The sequence below is a fragment of the Pipistrellus kuhlii genome, unplaced genomic scaffold, assembly GCF_014108245.1.
Source record: "Pipistrellus kuhlii isolate mPipKuh1 unplaced genomic scaffold, mPipKuh1.p scaffold_m20_p_3, whole genome shotgun sequence".
Lineage (NCBI taxonomy): Eukaryota > Metazoa > Chordata > Mammalia > Chiroptera > Vespertilionidae > Pipistrellus > Pipistrellus kuhlii.
In genome coordinates, this window is record NW_023425529.1 from 15,074,874 (window position 1) to 15,100,964 (window position 26,091).

The 26,091-nt window shown below is 44.1% G+C and overlaps 1 protein-coding gene across 2 annotated transcripts in view; it reads left to right on the top strand.

Annotated features, from left to right (window-relative positions):
• Positions 1-25,875, top strand: part of NTF3 (neurotrophin 3) — a 71,446-nt gene extending 45,571 nt beyond the window's left edge. For both annotated transcript variants that reach the window (XM_036457978.2, XM_036457977.2), the window contains exon 2: positions 24,766-25,875. In XM_036457978.2, the coding sequence (XP_036313871.1) occupies positions 24,787-25,560 (774 nt within the window). In that variant the 5' untranslated portion in view covers positions 24,766-24,786 and the 3' untranslated portion in view covers positions 25,561-25,875. The remainder of the gene's footprint in view (positions 1-24,765) is intronic.
• The last annotated feature ends 216 nt before the right edge of the window (positions 25,876-26,091 follow it).

Below are 26,091 nucleotides of genomic sequence, written 5' to 3' on the forward strand. Positions count from 1 at the left end.
ATGTTGTTTCTAGAAACCTTTTATTGAGTACATACTATGAACCAGCTTCCATTATAGATTCTAGGAGACATCAAACACAGAAAGAGAGCTTACAGTCTCTGGGTAGATAGATAAGAAAAAGGATGATTACAATAGAAGGTAGAAAGAGCTAAGGAGACATCTTCTTCAGATGGACAAATGGGAATCAGCCAGGTAAGGAGAGTGACAGAGAATATTCCTGGCAAAGCAGGAATCAGGGGAATCCACATAGAGATGTGAGCACAAGGTGTGTGTGCAGAGCTGAGGACTCCTCCTGGTGCCTGATTTGCACAGTGTGAGAGGAGAACAGGTAGGCGAGGTGCCCAAGAACCAGACTGTGAAGGGTCTCTTGCCAAGCTGAGCAATTGTGGCTTTATCTCCAAAGTTTAAAAATAAACAAAACCAGAAATTTATCCATCTGTAGAGTGACCCAATTAGGCTTAATTTTAGAAACATCATTCCATTCGAGTGTGGAGAAGAAATGGAAGGGAGGCTGAGAGAGGGCAAAAGTGGGGTCTCAGACACCATCTAAGATTCTACGGGAAATAATTCAGGCAAGAGGCATAGCATGGGCTGTAGAAAAAATTCAGATGGATTTTGAGAACTATAGGAAGCAGAATCAACTGGGATTAAAGATCAATTTGATATGAGGGGGGCAGGGAATAGAGGAGTCCAGCATGCTCTCTGATAAATGCTGGCACCCTTACCTGACCGAGCAAGTACATGGGGTTGGAAGATGAGCAGGTTTTGGGGGAAGGTGGTGACCTTAGTAGTGCCCTTGAGATGCCTCTGAGACATCCAAGTCAAGATGTGCAGTAGGCAGTTGTAACTACGAGCTCAGAAATAGGATTGAAGACTGTTCTGGAGATGTGGATATGGAAGTTGTCCACAAACACGCACACACAAAGTGCATAAGATCGCACAATCATAAACACACATGAAAAGAAAAAGGCAGGGTTTGGGGAAACACTGAAAGAGTGTAAAGGTAAATACTGGGGCAAAAACCACAAGTGAGTTCTATCCTAGAGAGCAAGGAGGGAGATTGAGAGGTTAAGGAAGGAGGGACTGCAACTTGTCTGTCTGATTTTCCAGTGAGGAATTCAGGTATTCTAGGAGGGAAGTGTCACAAGGGACCTGGTGCTGGTGATGAGGAGAGAAGGGGAGAATTCTGCCTATGCAGGGTGGCTGAGGAATTGGAGGTAACAGATGCAAGTTCTCTTCTATGAAGCTGGGTTGGGATCAGATAGTTGTCCCTAAAGGAAGATGACTATTTCCTTTCCTATCTTTTAAGGTTGGCAATACCCAGACATTATATACTGAGGTGAGGAAACTTGTAGAGAGGGTTAAAGGTATGACTTGGAGGGAACCTTGTGGGATGGGGCTTCTAAGGAAATGGAAAGGAGTGGGACATTCTGTCAGTGTAGGTGCTATTATAGAGGGTTATGTGACAAGGATGGCTCAGCCACTCTGAGAAAATTATGGCTCACTCAAGTTGGCCACATATCCTGGTTGACCTAGGGCAGTGGTTGGCAAACTCATTAGTCAACAGAGCCAAATATCAACAGTACAACAACTGAAATTTCTTTTGAGAGCCAAATTTTTTAAACTTAGACTTCTTCTAACGCCACTTCAAAATAGACTCACCCAGGCCATAGTATTTTGTGGAATACTCAAGGGGCCAAAGAGCTGCATGTGGCTTGAGAGCCACAGTTTGCTGACCACAGACCTGGGGCAAACCTGCTGTGCAGCCTTTACCCCAACAAATAATGAATAATGCCCCCTCCCCCATCCCCTTATTTTCACGTGTATCCTGTCTGGGTGATAAAGTATCTGGTCATTTCAGTTTATGCATTTGAGTAGATTTGTAGGGAATGTTAGAGAGTGAGAAGGAGTTCTTACCTAAGGGACTCTTTTTTATTTTATTTTTACCTCCTTTGAAGCAGGAGGGAATATTTCTGTGTTCTAAGAGGTCAGGAGACACATGTGTTTTTAAAAGAGCTGTGTGAGGAATGGAAGAAAGACCTGACATGAGTATCTATAATATATAAAAGCCTAAGTGACCAGCCAACCAGCTGACTGGCCAACTGACCAGTAGATATGATGTGCACTGACCACCAGATGCTTAATGCAGAAGTGGAAACCATAGGCATGGAAATATGGAACAGACTGATGATTCTCAAAGGGAAGTGGGGAGCAGGGAGGGTAGAAATAAATTAACCAAAGATCTTATATGCATACTAGAGGCCCGGTGCACAGATTCGTGCACTAGTGTGTGGGGGGGGGAGGTTTCTCAGCCTGGTCTGCTGGGATTGGCCAAAACCATCTCTCTGACATCCCCTAAAGGTTCCCAGATTGCAAAAGGGTGCAGGATAGGCCAAGGGACTCCACCAGTGCACAAATCTGTGCACTAGGCCTCTAGTAAAAGCATGAAAGCAGTAACTTGTAGATCTGAGCTGAACTCAAGAACATAAATTTACCTGACACTGCTTAGTGCATATGTGTGTTTCCTCCTCTAAGCAGCCTGGTGTCATCTAAGAGAAATGGGTGTTTGAATTGACCTGAGGTGGGGATATATAGGGCAGATGTGAACAGAGTCCCATGGCTGGAGCAATGGATTATGGAAATAATTTATACCAATGGTCAGCTTTGAATATGAAGACAATTATTGTGGCAGTGCTTATGAGAGCAGAGAATTGGAAACACTAAATTTCCTGAAAAGGGATTGTAATTCAATGAATTACAGCATATTCTTATGATGGAATATTATATGGCCATCAACATTTTGTTTATGTAGAATTTTAATTTGATGAGATGAAGATATTTAATAGGCTTAGATGATAAGATGAAGAAAGAAAGTCACAGAATGACATGTATTAAAGAGTCTCAACTATGTAATGCATGGAAAAACTAGGCATTTTTTTTAAAGGCTGGGAACAGATATTCCCTAATGATACTTGTGGGAGCTAATACACTTTTTAAAAATATATTTTTGTTTTTTTAGAATGCTTTTTAATATGCTCTTATTATTTTTATAACAAAGGGGGGAAAATCACTCCTGGAAAACATTCTCAAGGAAAAAATTTTTAAACTTGTAAAGGGATGCATGCAATCACAGTCTAATTTGGCTTCCTCTGAAAACCACAGTAGGGAGTTTTCACGTTATCAGGCCCAGGATGGGGAACATGACCAGCATGGCCTGGTGTTTGACAGTGTGGTTTTGGTGTTGGATGCACCTGGATCTGAATCCCAGCTCTGCTACCAGTCTTCACAGCAGTGTGATCATGATGTGGTCTCAGGCAAGCTACTTTCTTTTGGGCTTGATTTTTTAAATGTATGAAGTAGACAGAATGTCCCCAGTCTCTTCTTTACAATTCTAAATCCTAAAAAGCTCAAAACCCAGCGTCATTTCTAAAGCTGACAGCAGATCCATTTGGCTGCAGAAAATGACCTAAGTTGACATGTTTATCTTAGTTAAGTGAATATAATTTTGCAGTAAAAATATGAGCTTGTCTAATCATGTGATGCTTCCCAGAACCCATTGAGGATATTAGGTAATATTTAGTAATATGCAAGGTATAGATAAGGGATTGTGAACTGTAGGACCTGCCTCATATATGGTAGAAATAAATTGGATTGCAATTACACAGTTCTTTTTGTTGTTGTTGTTGTTATTAATCCTCACCTGAGTATATTTTCCCATTGATTTTTAGGAAAAATGGAAGAGAGAGGAAAAGACAGAGAGAAACATTGACCAGGGCCTGGGCTGGGGAGAAGTCTGCAAACAAGGAATGTGCCCTTGACTGGAATCAAACAGGCCAATGCTCTAGCCACCGAGCCAAACTAGCTAGGGCTGTTTGTACAGTTCTTAGCACCATTCCTGGCATGGAATAAATTCTCAGTGATGTTGCCTGTCATTATAGCTGAGGCCACCATTATTCTAAGTGCATGACTTCTGCCTGTTTTTCCTTCTGTTCCTTTCCTTATTGGGATTTTTGAGAAGAAGATTGAAGTGTCAGTTATTATGGGAACTTAGATGACATTGTTTAGGACATAGGAGTGGAAAGATGGGAACTTTAAACAGGGGAATTCTTCTGCCTCTTTCCTTATAGGTTTCTAGTCTCCTAAAGAATAAGACATAGGGAACAATGTATGTAAACAGGGCACCCAGATCATTGAAGAGCAGATCAAAGAATAAATCATATTCCCTTGGTGAAGACTTTAATCTCAAAGCATTTGTGTTCAAAATGGAATTGTCATGATTTCACAGCATAGTTGTTTTACATTTAAAAAATGTTCTTTGCTTTAAATTAAAATTAGTCAATATATAATATTTTTAAGTAGAGGATATATTATTTACTGCTTTTAATAGGAATTTACAGTAAGATTTGTTATTGCAAGCCCTCTGAGTATTTTAAAACATAATTCAATTCACAGAAATTTGATTTGCACTCAACTTTTTCATAGGAATAAGTAAGATACAAACTGAGATCATTACTTCTTCCTTTTTGGGGTGAGTCAGTGCTTCGTAAATTATGTTAGGGTGACATTGGGCAACTACTTTATTAACATCACTAAGGGGAATTAAAATACATCATGCTATAGGATCAAAGTTCCACATTTTGAACCAATGGCGGTATATTTCTAGACCCTTTAGTTTGAACACATCAGTGTCAATCTTCTCCCCTCAACTATGTGACTCACTGATGTTGGGATGGAAGTGTCTCTGCTCCCACAGATCTCTGTGGCCCCATTAACCTCCCTATGGTGGAGTCTTTTTCCTTTATTGCATCAACATTGAATCACAGGTTTGGAAGGGCCTTCTTTGCATCCCCCTCTGTAAAATCCAGTCAATCTGGTCATTTAGTCTGCATAACCATAAACTCACTGCAGCAGTGTGGCCATGGTTTCTAGCAAACCAAGTAGAGCTCCCTGAAAAAGATGGCTCCCTCACTTTGCAAATTGGTCTGATGGCAGAAGAGTTGGTCTGTTGGCCAAAAATGACTGCCTGCTATGAGGTATTCAAACTTTTCCCACCTCAATTAACTGTGTCTTTGTTGTTCTCCCTCTACTGAATGCCCAACACAGTGTCAGGATATATTCCTGCACATTCTTGGGTCTCCATTTATCCTTTGTGTTAATCCATTCATTAGCATCAAATTGCAGGGCTCGTTGCCAACCCCATCATTTATAATTGGAGCTTCTGAAGTTAGATCCCCCCAATTACATTAGTTCAGTTGTCTCATTAGCTGTCATGTATCATCCAAACACATCATCAAACATTGTTGTCATTTTCTAAATACAAGTATTGTTGATAAAGGTCATTTAAAAATTTTATTTTATTGATTTTTTTACAGAGAGGAAGGGAGAGAGATAGAGAGATAGAGAGATAGAAACATCGATGAGAGAGAAACATCAACCAGCTGCCTCTTGCACACTCCCTACCGGGGATGTGACTGCAACCAATGTGCATGCCCTTGCCTGGAATCAAACCTGGGACCTTTCAGTCTGCAGACCAACGCTCTACCACTGAGCCAAACCGGCTTCAGCGATAAAGGTCATTTTTAGACATTTTGGCTTAACCTGTTGTTTGATTTCCAGAATATAATAAATCTTTAGACTGAATGGAACCAAGACTAGGGGAGGACAAGAGTAGGGGAAGCTTGGAAAGAAGTAGGTGCAGAACTTGGACCAATGGCAGGCCATATTCATCTCCTTGGATGGGATGCTCTTGTAGTGGAGGTGGCCCAGCTTTGAAAATGACCCACTTTGTATAAACTGGTGCATTAAAGAAATAGGGACTCTCAAGGAAAATACTGTGTAAATTTGGTACTATAGGGGTTCTCCCAAAATCCATGGGGATCTTCTCCTCAATCATATGACTCACCTTTATTGGGGTGGAAGTGGCTCTGCTCCCAAAGATCTCTGTGCTCCTTCGACCTCCCTATGGTGAAATAGATGAAGGGTTTCTACTTCCTGGGTGTTCATAGGTATGTGGTCTGTCCTTTAGACACATCAGGACTTTGATAATGGAGAAAAGGTTATCTTTTCTGAAGAGTGTAAGAGTGGGAGTTGGGTTTTAGTTTTACCGCAAGCTGTGACAACCTTGAGCCTATCACTCACCTACTTATGCCTTAAATTTCTCAGCTTTAAAATATCAATACCTCTAAGCCAGAGTGGCTCAGTTGGGTATTATCTAATGCACTGAAAGATTGCCAGTCCCATTCCCAGTCAGGACCTGTACGGAACTATATGTTTTTCTCTCATATAGATCTATTTATCTCTTCTCTCTCTTATCTCTCTCCCTCCCTCCCTCCCTCCTTTCCTTCCTCTTTTTAAGCAAGACCTTAGGTGAGGATTAAAAAAATTAATTAATTTAAGAAATAAATAATATAACAATACCCTTTCTTTATAATTTTCCTAACTCCATCTCCACTGAAAAAGCTAGAGACAGTGGGATTACATTTTAAATTGCAGTGTTTGGCATCTGGTTGGTGCTCAAAGCACCATCCTTCTGTCCTTTTAAGAGTCCATGGTCTGTCACACCCAGATGTGCTTCTGTGCTTGAGACCTGTGTGTCTGCTTTGGAAAGCTTTGAGCCCTCAATCTGGCCCCTGCGGTCTCATGTTTTCCTTACTCATTCCCACCTGCACTTATTAGGTTAATAGTTTGCATTATTTCCTGTTTCAAGATGTCCTCTGCTGGCTCTACAGAGCACCCATAGGGGCCCATAGGCTTTAATACAATGATGCTTTTGAGGAAGAGCAATTGCATGCAGTTCTCAGGTTCCCTTGACCAGTTTGAGATCATCTTCGGCCCACCCAACTCAACTTCTCCAGAGCTGTGGAAACCCAGGAAAACTGGTGTGAAGCTGTGCGCTGCAGTTTTTTTTCAAGACTGAAGCTCAGTGGCCAAAATATATATATCAGAGGAGTCAGGATGCATAGGGGAGGTGCGTGGGGTAAGGGTTAGGTGAGGAGGAATGGAAGGTCTGTTTGCATCCACAAAAGGAACATTGGAAATGATGTTGGAAAAATATCTGCAGCCTTTATTTACCACAGGAAGAGGGGGAGTTGGGGTGGGGCAGGAAGACAATAGAATGCTGTGTTGCCCTGCTATAAAAGCACATGCTAAGCAAATAATGTGGCCAGCTCAGTGGGAGCACTGCTCAATTAGACCCAGTGCTTAAAGGAGGGTCTCCCACAGCTGTTGTGGCAGCGTGTAGGCTGGAGCAAAGGCAAAGCCCTCTAGGCACCCAGGAGGCAAACCTGTGGGAATCCTAAGTGGGAATTGACCTGGGGGTGAAGAGACAGCACAGGGTGCTCCGACCTGAATCAAACTCATGCTTCTTGAATAGAGGGTCTGTGAGGGGCTTGGTGGGCTATTCTAGGGAGAGGCAGTGTGGAGAGACCACGGAGGAGGTGATCAGAAAAGTGAGTGCAGACATTTCGTGCAGAGTGACCGACATATGGAATGTGTTATCCAGAAGGGTTACAGGCTGGAGGAGCTCCTAGAGCTTTTCAGGGGTGGGATGGGGGAGGGGGAAGGCTTAGAAACTCAAGGAGGTTTCTAAACAAAAGGAATTTGAGAAGGGTTGGGGAAATAATGAGAAATGCAAACTTGACCCAGAGTTTCTCTATCTCCCAGGCTTCTCCCCTGCCTGTCCTTACATGTTTCTAATTCACAGAACCTGAGAAGGCCATGGAGCCCTGTGCCTTACTCTGTAAATTAGCAGAGCTGATGGTGTGTGTGTGTGTGTGGGGGGGGGGGTAGTGTAAGTAGGAACCCTAGCAACACCTCTCATTTATCTGTGTCCAAGTAGATAGAGAGAGAGCATGAAGCCCAGAGCCTGTTTAGGTCTCCTGAGAGTAAGCAGACAGCTAGCACTGGAACAACTGTAGGATTCCCTTGTACAATAGAAGAACAAACTGATGTTTGGGAGGAGGGAAAAATAGGCTGGTCCATGGTATTCCAGTGACCAAATGGGGAAGCTGAGGGGAGCACCTAGTCTTAATCCTTGGGTTTTCTCCCCTTCTTAGCATCTCTTTCCAAATATACAACATAGACACATATCACACACACACACACACACACACACACACACACACACTCATACACTTGTAGACTCACACATACTAAAGGGCACACACACAGACATACACACTCTCTCACACACAGATATACACACTCTCTCACACACACTGCCTTTCTGCTTCCCAGCAGCATGTGTATTGGTTGGAATTCCCCCCTTCCCCACCTTTGATGGCGGTGCTGCTGGGCATTGCCCCAACTATCCTGGGGCCAGGGGACAAACAACATGCACTATCGATCATGGCCTGATTCGTGGGCCTCTGTGTCATAGCCAGGGAGCTCTTTTTGAAACTGAGTGTTCATGCCTTTGTACTTTCTCATAGCACTGGGACAGTGGCTACCTGCCATGCCCGGGGCACCAACCTGCTCATTTTTCTGGCTGGCAGAAGAAAATGTAAGCTAATGAAAGCATTAACTAGAACTGGCATAGTGGCCGGGTGGAGCAATTTCTCACATGAATCTAAGTTCAGACACCCTTCAGCTATAGCAGTAATGGCTTGGTAAGAGGCATTCTCTTTCGCTACCCCAGTTTTTCCCAGTGAGGTAGAAAAGCCATCTGCTCAGTGGCCTTTGACTCAGCGAAGCCCCCTATTCAAGAAAGCCTTGTCTGCCTGTCTCTCTCTCCCTCCTACTCCTCATCCCCTTCTCTCTGCCTCCCTTCTCTCTCTCTTTTATACACACACACTCACCCAGAGTGGAGGGTGGTTTCACACTTTCTGGCTGCCACATTTTCAGGTGACATTCCTACATTCCTGTTCTTCAGAGCGCCAGCCTCCAGCAGTCAGTAGTGCATAGTCATTGTCCTGTAGACCCATTTTACATCCTGGATCCAGGACCTGGCCCACACCCTTCTAAGCAAATTTATTCAATGGCTTTTACCTCCTTTTGCTGTGTAATAAACCACCCCAAAACTTAATGGTGTAAAGCTACAGCCATTTTTGTTATTTGTCATGATTTTGCACATCAGGGATTTGGGCAGAGCTGGATTTAGGGGTCCTTCAGTGCTCGTGTGGCACTAACAGAGGTTGCCTGGTGGTACCCAGCTGGATGATGGGCTGGTTCAGGTTATTCAGGCCAGCTTCACTCACAAGGCTAGCTTTGGCAAGGCCAGCTGGAAGACCATCAAGGGGGATCTCTCTAGCATGCTGGCCATGCAGCTGTCAGATGACTCACATGGCAACTCAAGGGTCCAAGAACAGGAAGAAACTGTATGACCTCTTATGGCCTCATCTTGTTACTTCCACTATACTGTGGTCAAAACAGCATATTGGAGGTGAAGTCATTCAGAGTGGTGCAGGATAAGAGATGGAAAGGAAAATGCACAATGTCCCAAAGCCCTTGAGGAGTGTGGATGTTACTGGGTGATGGCCCGGAAATATAAAAATATTTGTAAGAGGAAGGAGGGGAGGATGCTGCCTCCATGGGCTACCTTGTGGGCTGGGTGAGGCTGCCAGGGGCCCAGCCCTTGCACAGTGTAGTGTTAAATATGCTGCACTGGTCAGGCTCACATGGGACTCTTATGCCGCCGTGAGAAAGTCCTGCTCGCAACTGAGCCTTGTGGGAAGATTTCTATCTTTATATTTTTAAATATACTATTCTGTGTTTGTTCCAGATGAGCAGTCCAGGGTTCATCCTCTGGGCCACTGGTCGTCCGTGAGGTCTAAAAGGTTGGTGACCGCTGCTCTGAAGAGCTGAGTTCTAGTTCTGGCTCTTCCACTAATTTATTGTTTCATTTTGGGCAAGTCACTTTCTCATCATAAAATTCCTATTGTGTGAGAATCCTAGAAGATTAGGAAGCCATTGCCTGGCTTCATAGCTTCAAAGGGACACAGAGAAACAGGGAAGACCAGAAAATGAGACCAGTAATGAGAATCATGTGGACTAGTACAGAAATGACTCAGGGTTGGCAGAGGGTAATAGAAGCATAGAGTATTGAGGCCAGAAAGAACCTTTGAAACTCTTTAGATCAAGAATTCTTTATTGAGGATTGGGTCTCTGGGTTAAGCTTTAGAGAGCCTATAAACTGCCTTGAAATGACTTTGGAATTTTTCCCCTTTATGTGCACATACATGTTTTTTGTTTTTGGTGGTTTTTTGTTTGTTTGTTTGTTTGTTTGTTTTAGGGGGGAGGATTTTTAGCTTTTACTGCATTTTAAAAAGGGTCAGTGATTCCAAAATGGCTGAGAACAACTGCTATAGTCCACCAGCATTGTGTTAAGTGATGCTTAATTAGGAGGGATAAGGCCATCTCAGATGGTATTTGGAAAAGTGTGAGTGCTTTTTAAAAAAAGAGTTGTTACCATGACTGGGTGTTAAGTGGGAGGGGGCCAGTGCTTCATGTGTAGGGGACAAAACTTAACAATGAGGAACTTTCCTTCCTGAAATACCAAATTTCTCCTCCGTGGAGAAATTCTGTGCGGAACTGAGACCCCCAACACCAGCCATGGTCCTCCCACAGCTTCAAAGCTGGTTAGTAGCAGGGTCAGTTTTTATTCATAAATCAGAGCAGGAGATGTGCCAAGAGGCCATGTTACTTTATTTCTACTTGTCAACTACAAATATGCTAACACCAATGAGAACTAAAGATTCAGAAATCTATATCGCCTTCCAAATGTCAGCAAATTTCACAAAGAATCCCTGGGTTATTGGTCTTCTTTGTGTGCATATCAAATAAGAAAATAGGAAAGGCATAGTTTCCATTTGGGGAAATTGAAGCATGGCTAAAGGAGCCCATTAGCCCCATGTCACAGAAATATGTTTTTCAGCTGCTATGAATTGGTGATGCCAGCTTCAGTCAGTGAAATGTCCTCGACGTTTCAGAGGGCCTGTCTTGGATGTCTCTTTTTCTAAAAAAGGAAAGACAATTCGCCAGTTTGGTGCTTGCTGCTGCCTAGTTCACTGCAAGCCAGTGGCAAGTGCCTTAGACTCTCTGGAATGAATTGGAAGATGTTACGCGGTATTGGTTAAAAGTGAGTTCTGAGGGTTCACATACATGGGTTTGCATCGTGGCTCTGCCTCTCAATTGATTTTTATCTCAGCCAAAGCGACCTAATCCCTCTGAGCCTCAGTTTCCTCAGGTGCAAAGTGGGGATAATAATCGTGTCTGTGAGGATTAATTGAGATAATCCATGTAAAGTGTCTTGCAAAGTCCCTAGCATATGGCATGGCTCAGGCAATGCTAGCTGTTATTACTAGCGATTATTATGACTGTGTCTGTGATTAAAGACAGCTTTGGGTTCAGGCTATTGGTGCCAAAATTGCTATCAAAGGACAAGCTTTGAGTTGGCTTTAGTCTTACCCAGCTACCCAGAAAGAGTCAGTAGACTGTTTGGGATTGAAGTCATAACATTTATGAAGTGCCTACCACACACACTAGTTTTGGTGGGAGATTGATTTTCTTCCTGTGTGCACATCCCAGCATCCTGTGTGCACAACCCAGCCTCCTGTGTGCACATTACAAGTGGATGAGAAGGGGTTCAGGAAGTCACTGTATAGGCAGCCGCCTCTCATGTTCAGGTGAACAGTGGCAGAAGGAGGAGACACCAGCAGAGTGGAAGGAAGCCTTACCCTTGGAATTGTCAGATATGGTGATTTCCTGGAGAGTGGATTCAGAGCAAAGACAGCCACAAATCATTGCCAATCCCTCATCATCCTAAAAAGAGGTTGGCTGTGGGGCCAGGAGGAGGCGTGAGGGGGAGACATAGGCTATATTTGACACACGCCTGATCGTCAAGACTAGAGGAGAAAGGCTGCCATCTGACCACTTATCGTGGCCAAGTCCTCCTGGGGCCAAACCATTATGGTTTGGTTCATTGCAGCCTTGCTGATGCTGCTCTGGTTGATGCACAGTCAAAGGTTTGGTTGTTGCCAAGCCAGTTGTGGTCTTGGTTTGGAAGAGGCATCCAGAGTGTGAAGGGAAGTCATGTTTTGGGATTTCCCTGAGCTTCCAGCTCTCAAGATGAAGCCAACTTCTTTATTCTGCCATTTTGAGACTCATTTTTGGCTGGGTAGATAAGAATGATACTTTATCATCACCACCATCATCATAATTTATTAAAATTATTAACAACCCCTCCCTGTAATAATATTAAGTTACACCTATATAGCACTTTGCAAGTAACATGTTTACTGAACATATAAACCCAACTGGAACATGTGGCATAAATTAAAAACAAAAAGGTTGGCTTGGATCAGTTCTCTGATGCTAAGAGTTTAGCACTAGGTGGATCCCAAACTGTGTATGTAACTGAAGCCACCTTGCCTTGTGTATTTTTACACATGAAAAATGGAGTTAGCCGAGGTACAGAAAATGAAACTGAAATCAAAATGTCTCAGAAAATTTAATAATATGATAATTTGGAAATAGTCCAGCCATAACCCATCCTCATCTTGGGGAGCTACACTTTGTGTGTGTGTGTGTGTGTGTGTTCTTGTGTGTGTGTGTGTGTGTGTGTGTGTTCTTGTGTGTGTGTGTGTGTGTACATGCCCATGCCCATGTATGCACAAGCCCATGCAACCACACCCTTATGCACAGTGATGAATGAATATTAGTGCCCAGAACAAAGAAAACTAAATTTACTAGATAAATGCCCTTATTGCCCATAGCTGGATTAACACAGATTTTCTCTGGCAGATCCTTCCTTGACCACCCTTGCCATGAAATGAGAGTTTGTAGTGTAGAAAAGATAAAGCAAATCTGGGGTTCCTGGGCCTCATGTCGGCACACCAAGCTCCTTTCATATCTTTTTGCCAAGATGGGACAGTGCCAGAGGGTTCCCGAGCCTGAGGAATAACTGTGCTACCTTCCTCTTGGAGCTTCTGGTGTGCATTGTTTTGACATGTGCCATACCTTCCATCTTTCACTGCTTTGGGGCCAGAGGAGGGGATGCTTTGAACAAAGTTCCTCCCAAAAGCTGTGCAAAGCAAACACATAGCTTTCAACTTCTATCTTGGGGCCTCAAGCTTGGTTTTGAATATAGATTCCTTGTCCATTCAAGAATTTCTATTCCTCATTTTCTGGCCTCAAAGAAGGACCAATTAGAAATTCCTTTTTGAAGGAGGCAAATCAACCTCCCAAGGTTCTCTCTATTGTTTATTTCATTCTTGTCCTGTGGACTGTGTCTTGCTGCCACTGGAAGCCAGCATCTCATGAAAACTGAGGACCTTGTCCAAGTCCAGACCATGGGCCAAGTAAGATTCAGAACCATGAGTTAAGTAAGTTTTAACAGAAGAACTATGCAGAATGAGAGATTTTTAAAGAACAGGCTAGGAATTTCTCTCCTTACCTCTGCTCTGTCCTGTATTGACTCTGTGTAAATGCAGACCTACCCAGAGGTTGGGAATTTTCAAATGAGATGAGATGAGAGAGAGAGAGAGAGAGAGAGAGAGAGAGAGAGAGAGAGAGAGAGAGAGAGAGAGAGAGGGGCTGGCTCTTCCTTCTCTAGATCACCCCTCACTTTTGGATTTGGGGAATTCAGAGCATGCTTTGTGCATCTTCAAGTGGCAGTTATTGACTTATGTACTCTCTGATCTTGGCTCCATTTGGGGCCTTCTCTGAAGTTCAATTTATGAACTTTTGTGTACTTTTAAGACAAGGAATGTGATAGTTGTCATGACCCTAACGGTGTGCTGAGAGTGAATGAGGTGGGTTTTAGAAATGAATGTTGAGTTACAGGGGAAATTCACATACATGTGAGCCCTATGCATGTGAGTTCACTTCTCATTTACTCTGTGTAATAACTCATTCCCTTCATCCTTTTGCAAGCCTTTTCCTCCCTTGTTGGTTTTGGATATATACGGCCCCCAGTGAGTTAACCTACATGTTTCCAGTTTGAATCTCATGCTATTTCCAGGTTGCCAACCCTCATGGGTGCTGGGGAATAATTGCTCTGTCCTCACCGGTGTTTGTAGCACCTTCCCTTTGAGCGTCATCTGTGCATTTTAATTAATCTGCTGCTCCCCCTCACACTTTTGCTTCGGATCATTAATAAAGAGATTAACCAAAACCAGACCAATCCCCAGCAGAGGCTCTACCAGAATCTGTCTCTCCTCGCTCCTTGCCTTGTTGTGTGTCAGAATGTCTTTGCATGGGCCCTCTACCTAATTTTTAGACCTCAGGATCTGTGTTCAGAACAAAGCTAATTTGAGTTAATTTTGCAATTAATGTCTGGGGAACAAGCTTAGCCGGTCTTTTATATGGTCTTAGTTTAATATTTCCACCTCATTCCTTTCCTTTTGGTCATTCAACTTTAAATCGATCATTTTCCCACCTCTCTCTCTCTTTCCATTCCCTGAGCAAAATGTTAGGGTTATCTGGCAGGATGTGGTCTTTTGAGCTCTTAGCATTAGTCAGAGACCATGTCATAGCTGCATAAATTCTCCAAAGATTTAGGCCCTTCTGGATACAGCTGGACCATGTCCTTGTTCGCCCCAGCCAGAGGATGCATTTGCCTCTGGAGGAAGATGCTGTACCAGAAATCATGATATCTCTTGAATTTGCATATTAAAAACTTGGCAGGTTTAAAAGTGCTTCTACATTTGATCTCATGCCTCCTCCACTGCAACACACAGCCTTGGTGGGATGGACATGGGAGGAGGAGACCAGAGTGGTGGCCTCAAATCCGTGGAAACTCTGCTTGCAGCTGAGCCTTCTTAGGGAGACACTCAACCTGCTGGTGGCAGCTGTCCTGGCTCTGAACTTGGAACGTGAGCTTCCTTTGGATATAAACTCTCTGGAATGTTTGAGCACAGGGACAGACAGATAGCACAGTATAATCATTAAGAGCATCAACTTCAGATTCAGACTATGATCAAACCAAGGCTCTGTTGCTTATTAACTAGTTATTAAATAAACTTGTGCCTCAACTTCCCTATCTGAAATGGAAAATGAACTCAGAGAAATGGTTATCAAGATTAAAGATTGGCCCTAACCGATTTTTCTCAGTTGTTAGAGCATTGGCCTGTGGACTAAAGGATCCTGGATTTAATTCCAGTTGCAGGCTTGATCCATAACCCAGGTGGGGCATGTCTGGGAGGCAACCAATCAATGTGTCTCACATTGATGTTTCTCTCTCTCTCTCTCTCTCTCTCTCTCTCTCTCTCTCTCTCTCTCTCTCTCTCTCTCTCTCTCTTTTACTTCCTCCCTCCTTCCCTCTCTCTCTTCCACTCTCTCTAAAAATCAATGGAAAAAATATCCTTGGGTGAGGATTAACAAAAAACAACAAAAAAGATTAAATATTGATGTATGTCAGTACATGGTATGTAGCATTTTTGTTCCTGTGCTCCCACTCTGACTAGACTAAAAATCTACTCCATATGTAGGGAATAAGTGAGGTCTCTGGTATATAGTTGGAGGAGGTAGAGAGTGTGGGGAGAGGGGAATTGGAACTCAGTGGATATAGGCCCCAACTCGTTGTAAGTGAGCAGGGCAGACCTGGTGCGCAGGGCAGACCGGGTGCTTGCTATGGGTCAGATCCTGTACCACTCTTCACCTCAGCTTCCTTTTCCATTTCATCTGCTTCTTGAATACTCCAAACCCCTCAGTGTGTATTATAAACTGAGCCAAAAAGGAGGAATCAGAAATTGCTCTCTTTTGAGTATTTTGAGGGATGGTGAAACCTTGTAGGAATGTTGCTCCAGGGACCAAGAAAACACCATATGTGGGAAAGCATTTGTAAGTGAGGAAAATAGCATGTGCAAGTTGGTCAGGATCTTGGAAAGCTCTGTGCAGAGGAAGTGGGCACTGGGGAGAGTGTAGGAAGGGGGTTTTACTGAGGTCTTTAACAGGTCTTTTTCCAATTAGAGCCAAGAAGAGCCTAGGGACCAGGGCCCACTTCAGAGCCAGGGCCTGTATTTTCTTTGGGAAAAGAAGGCAGAATTGATTGGCTTCCAAACCAGACTTGGCAGAAGTCCATACAGATCGTGGGCCAGTGAGCTGTGTCTTGGGTAGATCTCGATTGTAGTGGGCGCTCATTCAATAAATGAGACCAGCCCTGAGCTAGCGTGTGGATGAAGAAGACAGGGCTTCATCATAAAAAAGGAGACATGCCAATAGTGATAACATAGCAGGTTCATTGCTTACGAACCCCAGCGTAGACAATGCTCTAAATCCCAAACATCACTGATGTGCCTTGACAGGCTGCACTGGCACTGCATTCCCTCTTCACCGCCACTCCAGTACTTTGTATGGGTGCATACGGGCCAGGCACACGCATCTCTGTTGCCACAGGTAACTTGGGTTTATGTTCAAGTCCTATTTCCAGTGCCTCACTCTATGCCATTACTGTGCTAAGTGCTCTCATAGAGACTTCATTACTTAGCCCTCCCAATAACCAATCAGGCACAAGCCACATGGTTTTTGTAGAGCTGAAGAACTGAGTGTCACCTGTCACTCTCTGTTGTTATGGAGCAGTCTGATCTCAGACAACTCCATTCACCACCACGCCAAGCCTCAGTTTCCTTATTTGTAAAAACTAAGAGGTTATCTAGGGTCATTTATGATTTCCAACTTTGTGTCCTGGTGAGTTCTCCTACCAACATTCATGGGCTTGCTCTTTACGGCAAAAGCTGAAAGCAGATTATCGTGCGGAATCTACAGGCAGCCTGCTGGGGTTTTTTGTTTGCTTGGTTTTTAAATAAATATTCATTGTTCACATTATTACAGATGTTCCTCTCCCCCCCACCTCCTGCCCATAGCTCCCCTCCACCTGATTTTCCCCTCCATGCTCTTACCTCCCACCACCGTTCTCATCCATAGGTGCAAGAGTTTTGTCCAATCTCTTCCCACACCCCTCATGCCCCCTTCCCCCTGAGAATTGTCAGTCCACTCCCTTTCTATGCCCCTTATTCTATTATATTCACCAGTTTATTCTCTTCATCAGATTTTTTTTATTGACTTGATTTTTAGATTCACTTGTTGATAGATATGTATTTGTTGTCACTTTGTTGTTCATTTTTATCTTCACTTTTTTCTTTTTCTTCCTCTTAAATAATACCCTTCAGCATTTTTTATAATCCTGGTTTGGTGGTGATGAACTACTTTATTTTTTTTTTCTTGTCTGTGAAGCTCTTTATCTGACCTTCAATTCTGAATGATAGCTTTACTGGGTAGAGTAATCTTGGTTGTAGGTTCTTGCTGTTCATCACTTTGACTATTTCTTGCCACTTCCATCTGGCCTGCATAGTTTCTGTTGAGAAATAAGCTGACAGTCATACGGGTACTCCCGTAACTAACTGTTTTTCTCTTACTGTTTCAAGATTCTCTCTTTGTCTTTTGCATTTTAATTATGATGTGTCTTGATGTGGTCCTCTTTGGATTCCTTTTGTTTGGGGTTCTCTGTGCCTCCTGGACTTTTAAGTCTATTTCTTTCACCAGGTAGGGGAAGTTTTCTGTCATTATTTCTTCAAATGGGTTTTCAATATCTTGCTCTCTCTCTTCTTCTGGTGCTCCCATAATTTGGATGTTGGTATGCTTGAAGTTGTCCCGGAGGTTCCTTACACTATCTTCATATTTTTTTATTCTTTTTCTTTTTTGTTTTTCTGATTGGGTGTTTTTTGCTTCCTCATATTTCAAATCTTTGGTTTGATTCTTGGGGTCCTCTAGTCTAGTATTGGATTTCTATATATTACTCTTTATTTCAGACAGTGTATGCTTAATTTCTGACTGATCCTTTTCCTTTTCCTTTTTTTTTTTTTTTTTTTTTTTTTTTTTTTTTTTTGGCATTCTCATTAAGATCCTTGAAGGTCTCACTAAATTTCTCAAAGGTCTCACTAAGTTTCTTAGCAGTTTCTAGAAGATTCTTGAGTAACCTTACAACTGTGGTTTTAAACTCTATATCTAGTAGTTTGCTTTCCTTCATTCCTTTCATTTATGACATGTTTCTTTGTCTCCACATTTTGGCTGCTTCCCTGTGTTGATGGAGTGGCTTTGTATTGTAGGTTACTTATAGGGCCCAGTGGCTCAGCGTCATCAATCACATGAGGTGGACACTCTTGGTGCACCCCTTTGTGGGCTGTGTGCACAGTCTTGTTTTAGTTAAGCCTTGATTGCTATTGGTACACTGGGAGGAATTGACCTTCAGGCCAATTGGCTGTGAGGATCAGCTGTGTCCATAATGGAAGAACTGCTGTGCTGGAGACACCTTTATGGGGCAGGACTTGCTTCAGTGGGGCTTTGGTGTTCACTGAGTCTGCCTCTTGAGTGTGCCGCTTATGGATGTGAAGAGTTGAAATATGGTGTCATCTCACACTAACCACTAGGTACACTGGCTCCTGGATCTTCAAGGAGGTTCAAGTCAGCTACTGTCTGAGGCCACTCAGCAGGAGCTAAGCAAGATCTGCATATTTCTCCTCTTTGCTTGGGGTTTGGAAGTTTTGGAGCTGATCCAGTTGCAGTTTGTTAAGCTGCAATAGAGCAAGCCATTCATATGCAAAAGTCTCTGTGCACAGTTTGGGTGGGTTTGTAAATTGGGCAGGGCGGGGTCTCAGGGAATTACTAGGGTGTGTCATACAGTGAAGGCTGCCAGTCAGCCTTCTCTGCATCTGAGTTTCCTAGTCCCTGAGTCCCATGCCCAGTGCAGTAAACAATTCCGGCATGCACCTCTGGAGAAAGCCACCCTCACTTTCTAACCCAATGCCAGACAGTCAATTTCTCCCTGTAGGTGTCTGGGTCCCCAGAGTCTCACCAGAAACTGGAGTTCAGAGCAGTTGGGAGCTTGTGTCTCCCTCCCTCTTGAAAAAGACAAACTTGTCCTCAGTTGCCAGCCCTCTCAGTGTGCACCTCCATACCTCTGCTTTTTCATGGCTCTGCACCTCCTACCCAGTCTCAATGTGCTTTTTTCTTTCCTTCTGGTTGTAGAACTTCCACTCAGCCAGTTTTCCCATGGTTCTGGGTGATAGTTGTTTTGTCTTTTAGTTGTAGTTTTGGTGTAGTTGTGAGAGGCAGCATGTAGAGGTGTATACCTTATGCCACCATTTTGGTTTTTCACCTTCTGGATTTTAATGCAGCCTTGAAAATAGTTCAGGAACACTTACCAGCCTGCAGATGGTCATTTCCACCACTGATTACAGAGGGACGTGGCAAGGTTTTGGGTGTGCTGGTAATAAACAGACCAGATCCAGAAATGGCAGGATCAGGGGCCTTGAGCAGTGTGAGAAATGCTCACCTGTCTGAATTCAAATAACAGACTTAGAGAAAAAAAGTATGGCGAAAATGCGACTTTTAATACATCCTCAAGATTGGGTGTCTGTCCAGTTGTACAGTCACACCTGGGGCAGCAAACACAGATTATTTTTTTTAGTCTCTCCTCTGGTTCCTCATTGGCTGAGTACTATGCAGTGACCTGTTTCCTTATACGTTGCCTAAGTCTTATTGTCTCCCCATCGAGCCATCTAAAAATTTGGGCTTAGGCTTTTTCTAGTTGCCTCCACTTCCCCCTGTCTAGTTAAAGCAGGTGCCTCAGGAGTTTCCACCATGATGCTAGCCCACATCCACAGTTCTTTGTTCTTATATCCTCTTCCCTCCTCCCTACATTCTGTTTGCCCTGGGGAAATTCAGCAATTGTTTCCATCAAAAGCTGACCATGCTGGAGATGGGTCACAGAGGCCCACTTTCCACAAACAGCTTTTTATATTATTACCATGGTTTTTTTTTTATTGTAATTATCAAAAGTTTTACATATGTCTTCCCTTTCCCCAATTGACCCCCCAGAGTTCTTCCCACCCCAGGAAAGCCCCTACTACTCCCCGCAACCCTACCTTTACCAGAGGTGGCCTGCTTTCCTTGTGCTGAGTTTGTGTGTTGGTTCTCCTGAAGGGGGCGGGACTGTCTAAAAGAGTCAGGAGACCTGCATTTTAACTCACAAAATGCCTTTGGTCTCCCAGAGGCAGTGTGCACCCATGTGGGGTGGACAGGAAAGTCCACTAGTTTAATACTTGTACAAGCAGTAGTATTGTCGGTAGAAAATTTAAAAACAATAATAAAATCAACTAAAAGTCAATCTGCTTTTCATGCTCACCATGCTTTCATGGGAAGATCAGTGATAAAATATTTCTTCCTGCTCTGCATAGTATGGCTCAGTTGGTTGTGTATCGTTCTGAGCACTGGAAGGTTGCTGGTTCAATTCCTGGTGGAGGAGTATACAGGAGTCAGCAGATCAATGTTGCACTTTTGCATGCCTACCCACCCCCACCCTCCCTTCATCTCTTTCTCAAAATCAATAAACTATTCTTTAAAAAATATTTCTCCCTGACAAAGTTGACCTCTCCCACTACTTCATTCAGCTCCCTCCATCCTCAGTCACTGCTGCCTGGAAGGGAAATCAGGCAGTCTCAAGGGCCTTTCCCCCCACTCCCTACCCCACAACTATAGGCTCTCTCTGCCAGATTACCACCAAAGTCATAGCTCCTTTTCATCACTCTGAACATGACACTCTCAATGCAGTAATCCATGGGCTTTGCCCATCACCCCTGACCAAAAATGGATTTCTACTTTACCTTCAAACAATTTCCCAAGATAGAACATCTTAGCTCCTATAGCCAAAGCTGGCTTTATGGGTGTGCACCAATGCAGTGGCCTGGGGTCCCACACTCACAAAGAGGACACTGTTGAACTTAGGGTTCAGTGCTCTGTTGTCATCTTGAAATTCTTAAGAACTTTATCTCTGAATATGTGTTTTGTAAATGAAGTGCAATGGAAGAATGGGACATGTGCCTGAAGGCTCCAAACATTGGTTCAAACATGGTTACGCCTCCTGAAGCCACCCTGTTCTCTAAATAACTTTTGCATGAGGTCCTGCACATTATGAAACTGGTTCTGCCTTCAGCCACCCTTACTTCCAGCTCTGACTCATGGCACCTAGATCTCCACCTCCACCTTGTGTGCATTGTGGTGTGGACAGCAGGGAGAGGTACAGACACAAGCAGGGAGGAAGGGTCTCCTGACTTTAGAAAAGAGAACGTCTAGAAAGTAAGCCATGTGATGCCATGAAGGATGCCATACCTGCTACCACTGTCATTTGAAAAACATGCTGCAGCAAATGCAAAGGAAGTAGCAATTGTTGCTGCTGGGAGCCTCTTAGGAAAGGTAGTTTTTGAACCAGGCAAGGAGGAATGGGTAAAATTTCCATGGAGAGTCAATGAAAGTGTGCAAGGTAAGGGGAGCACACATGCACATCATAATAATAAAAGGCCAAGAGGTGTCAAGACCAAAATGACCAAACAACCGGCTGGCATTGACCACTTCTGGGTCCTTCCCCTGTCCCTACCAGTGAGCAGGGACTGGATTGGACTGGGGATTGGCGACTGGCAAGCAAGCTGAACTGCTGACCTTTTGGTCCCTCCCCCTGGCCCACAAGGTCCCATGGATCAACGATTTGAACAGAGGAATCAGGGTGGGTGGTAAGAGGACCAGGCTGGCTGTCAGGCCATTGGGATCACCAGCTCATCCTCAGCTGTTTGGGGGCTCAGGCTTTTGGTAAAGCAGGTGCTGGTGACTTCACCTCCACGCGTATGCACTGGGCTGGTCGCTGATGGGATGCACTGCCCAGCTCGGGGCTGCTCTTGCTGGAATCGGTAGGATGCAGGAGGGCCCCACAGCCTCCCTCAGCACCTCAAGCCCCATCAGTAGCAGCAGCAGCTCGGTGATGGCAGCGGCACCCGTGTGAGTGACCCTGAGCAGGTAGCACATAACATCAGCAGCTGACCCAGTATAAGCGTGTGGAGGTGAAGTCTCCTGGAGCAGCCAGGAATGAGCTTGTGATCCCAAATAGCCTGACAGCCTGGTGGCAGAGGTGGCGTTCAGCCTGGGGACGGGCTAATGGGAAGAAGATGGCCCTGATTGCAGGAGGTTAGGCCTAGGGACCCTACCTGCAGGATTTAATCGTGCGCTGGGCCTCTAGTGGGTTATAAAGCATATCCAAGTACCTTCTGAAGAGTGAACAGGGCTGAGGCATAGAATGTATGAGCCCAATCATAAAATAATGAAAAGGGAGGTTAGGCCCGAAGTGCAAAGAACCCTTCTCTCTTTCCCTTGTATCTCCCTTCTTCTTTAAACAGTGGTTTAGGATTTTCTCTTCTATAAAATGAAGGAATTGGATTAAATGATCATCTCCTTTTAATACCCTGTAATTCTGTATGGAGACCACCAGCCATAAAGAGGCATTCCCAAAACATTTATATCATCTGTCATTCTTTCTATCAACTCACCCTTATATTGACCTTGTTAATCTATACATTAACTCTTATTCTACTTGGGATCTCCCCTCACTAACCATACTTGATTGATTTCCTTATGAGCAGATATTCTGCATATTCTATCTTTATAGTGGCTGGGTTTGAGGGGATTTAATAAAATTTTTTTCATAAACATTTAGTCTCAAATTATGTTATTGAAGCTTTATTCTGTTTGGGAATGGGGAGGTGGAAGAAGGGGGTATAATTCTAGTGCAGGGGTGGGGGAATATCTGGCCCTTGGGCTGTTTAAAGCCTGCAAAATCATTTGGTCTGGCCCTGCCAGAACATTAGGGGTGAGTTAATTAAATGTTTGACCAAATATAGTAGACTGATTTTTAAGTTGATAATTTTGTATGGCTCAAGAACGATGTTATAAATATCCAAATGATCTTTGGCAGAAAAAAGGTTCCCCGCCCCTGTTCTAGTGGTATGTAGGATATACTTGTATTTTTCAAGTTTCATTTTGTTGGTCCTGCAAGATGGAAGGAAATGTCACTTACATGCAGAGTGAGAGGGAGATGAGTTGTCCTGTGGGAACCATTTTTCCTGGGATAATATGATTCCTAGGGCAAACTCTAGGGTTGGGCAGCAAAGCTAGAATCCTTTGCTCCGCTTTAACCTTGAGGGAGTCAGTTGTCCACAGAGTGGTTCCCATGGAAAAAAAGATGGTCTCCTTATCAGAGGGAGGCGGAAATTGGAACAAAGTGCTTGCAACATTGCTTGCTGGTCTTTGGGGATAAGAGAACAGTTCTTCAGACAAGATGGGGAAAGAGGCTGCGCCTGTAAGTCCTGGGAACGAGTTAGTGTGGACAGGCTCAGGCATGGGTACTGGGTAAGCAGCGTGGCTTTTCTGTTTCTCATGCCACCTTTGTTTATTTCTCTTCTGTTCCCCTCGGATTTAGTAAAGTCTTTCTGAAAGTGCCAAAGGTGAACCAAGGGAAGGGTTTTTATTTTCCATGCTAAGACATAGCTTTAAAGAGGAAACAGTATACCCCTGGGGGCCAGCGATGTGATAGCAATGGTGATTAAAGAATGGATACCTCCCGGAGGGTGGTGTGAATAACAGGGTATTAACTATGGGATTACCCATGCAGCCACCCTGAGAGTTCTTCCAGGGCCAAGCTTTTGAGAATCAGGGCTTTGCTCTACTGAGGGAGAGTCCAGCACGGATGGTATCTTGAGATCAGCCCGCTAATTCCACATGGGCTCAGTGGAAACCTCATGTTGAGGTTCTGCTATGGCAACAGAATGAGTGTGTTGATGGGTTAAAAATGCTATTTAAACAAGGACATAACAGAATTAGAAATCTAACCACTGAGACTCTTTGTAATGAAAACTGTAATAAACTAAAGAACAATTAATCAGCATGGAAACTTGCAGTTCAGGGTAAGTCCGGCTCATTAATTTCAGTTGGTTGTTGCTGCCTCTCCAGCTTCTGCTGCCATCTTGTGAATGAAGACAGTCTCTGCGGAGCAGTTGGGTGTCCTGGGAAAGCATGTTAACTGTAGAGCTTGGCAGAGCTCTCTCACAGAGTAGGTAGTGGTCCCACATGGTCCTTTACAATGGGGAGGAGAACAGCTCCACCAGGCTTGGCCCAGTCAGGGCTGAGTCCTTCTCTGATGTCACCATACAGAAGCAACCAACCCAACCCAGCCACAGGGTATTCCTTTGAGAGACTCCAAGGGCTGTATTTGGGTGGGAGGGGTGGGGCAGTATAATTCTGTCTCTTGAGACACTTGCAAGGCTGTTGTTGCCAATAAAAGGATGTAAATATGCATTTATAATTTTCAGATTTAACTTCATGATTTGCCAAGGTGGAGTGGACTGTGGTGTCTAAAGGCCCAAATAATGTCTAAAGAAGTGGCAGGACATCGTTCACACCCAACAGAAGGCTGCAGATAGAGCAGACATCAGATGCAAGTGCAGTGGGGGCTGTGTGAACAGCAAAGAGCAGAGGCAGAAGGGCTGGCATGCAGCCTCCTCCTGCCTTGGCCTTTGTGCCTTGGGTCCTAGGAAGAGACCTAACCCTTTTAATCTATAATTCTCTCCAGAAATGTTTTTGGCTCACTTTGTTTTAAAAATATGCTTTGCTCTCTCTCTCCTGCTTATACAACTTGTGTATACACACACACACACACACACACACACACACACACACACACAATCTCTTTCCCCATCACAGCCACAGCTAGAAGACAGACTTGAGCTGAAGGCACTTGGAAGTCTAGGAGAGAAAAATGCTTTAGATTCCTAGAGTTGGGGACCAAGATCAATGAGCTCTATCTTGGGACGTCAGAGTTTTGTTTGCTCACCCAGAATGGTGGCTCCCTGCTCTCTCTTACCCACACAGGAGCACTCTGGCTCAGGTAGCTGGTCCCAGAATGACGTCAGCTAACACAGCCTGCTAGTAACACCTGTGTTTCCTTTTCAGATCTTACAGGTGAACAAGGTGATGTCCATCTTGTTTTATGTGATATTTCTTGCTTATCTTCGTGGCATCCAAGGTAACAACATGGATCAAAGGAGTTTGCCAGAAGACTCACTAAATTCCCTGATTATTAAATTGATCCAGGCAGATATTTTGAAAAACAAGCTTTCCAAGCAGATGGTGGACGTTAAGGAGAACTACCAGAGCACGCTGCCCAAAGCAGAGGCCCCCCGAGAGCCGGAACAGGGCGAGCCCGCCAAGTCAGAGTTCCAGCCAATGATTGCAATGGACACGGAATTGCTGCGGCAACAGAGACGCTACAACTCCCCCCGGGTCCTGCTGAGCGATAGCACCCCCTTGGAGCCCCCTCCCTTGTATCTCATGGAGGATTACGTGGGCAACCCCGAGGTGTCGAACAGAACATCACGGCGGAAGAGGTACGCAGAGCACAAGAGTCACCGAGGGGAGTACTCCGTGTGTGACAGCGAGAGTCTGTGGGTGACAGACAAGTCATCAGCCATCGACATTCGGGGACACCAGGTCACGGTGCTGGGGGAGATCAAAACCGGCAACTCTCCTGTCAAACAATATTTTTATGAGACGAGATGTAAAGAAGCCAGGCCTGTCAAAAACGGTTGCAGGGGGATTGACGATAAACACTGGAACTCTCAGTGCAAAACATCCCAAACCTATGTCCGAGCACTGACGTCAGAAAACAATAAACTCGTAGGCTGGCGATGGATACGGATAGACACCTCCTGTGTGTGTGCCTTGTCAAGAAAGATCGGAAGAACATAGATTGGCATCTCTCCCTATATATAAATTATTACTTTAAATTATATGATATGCATGTAGCATATAAATGTTTATATTGTTTTTATATATTATAAGTTGACCTTTATTTATTAAACTTCAGCAACCCTACAGTATATAAGCTTTTTTTTCTCTCAATAAAATCCGTGTGCTTGCCTTCCCTCAGGCCTCTCCCATCTGTTAAACCTTATTTTGTGACCCAGCTCTCGGGAGCCGCTCTGTAAAATCTGTGTACACCAGTATTTTGCATTCAGTATTGTCAAGGCCATGACTGTCGTTTTAGTAAACTTGTTAAAATCAGATGATGTCAGAGTTGTGTATAGACACAGTAATATCCCCCTCCTGGTGTACTTCATGTTTGATTAATTAAAAGAACTGTTTTCACTTCCATTGAAAACATTACCCAGTAGCTTTGAGCCCCATGCTTAATTTGGGCGGCAATTCACTGTCAATAACTCGCTCTCCTCTCTCTACTCACCCAGAATGGTGGTATCCTGCTCTCTCTTACCCGCACAG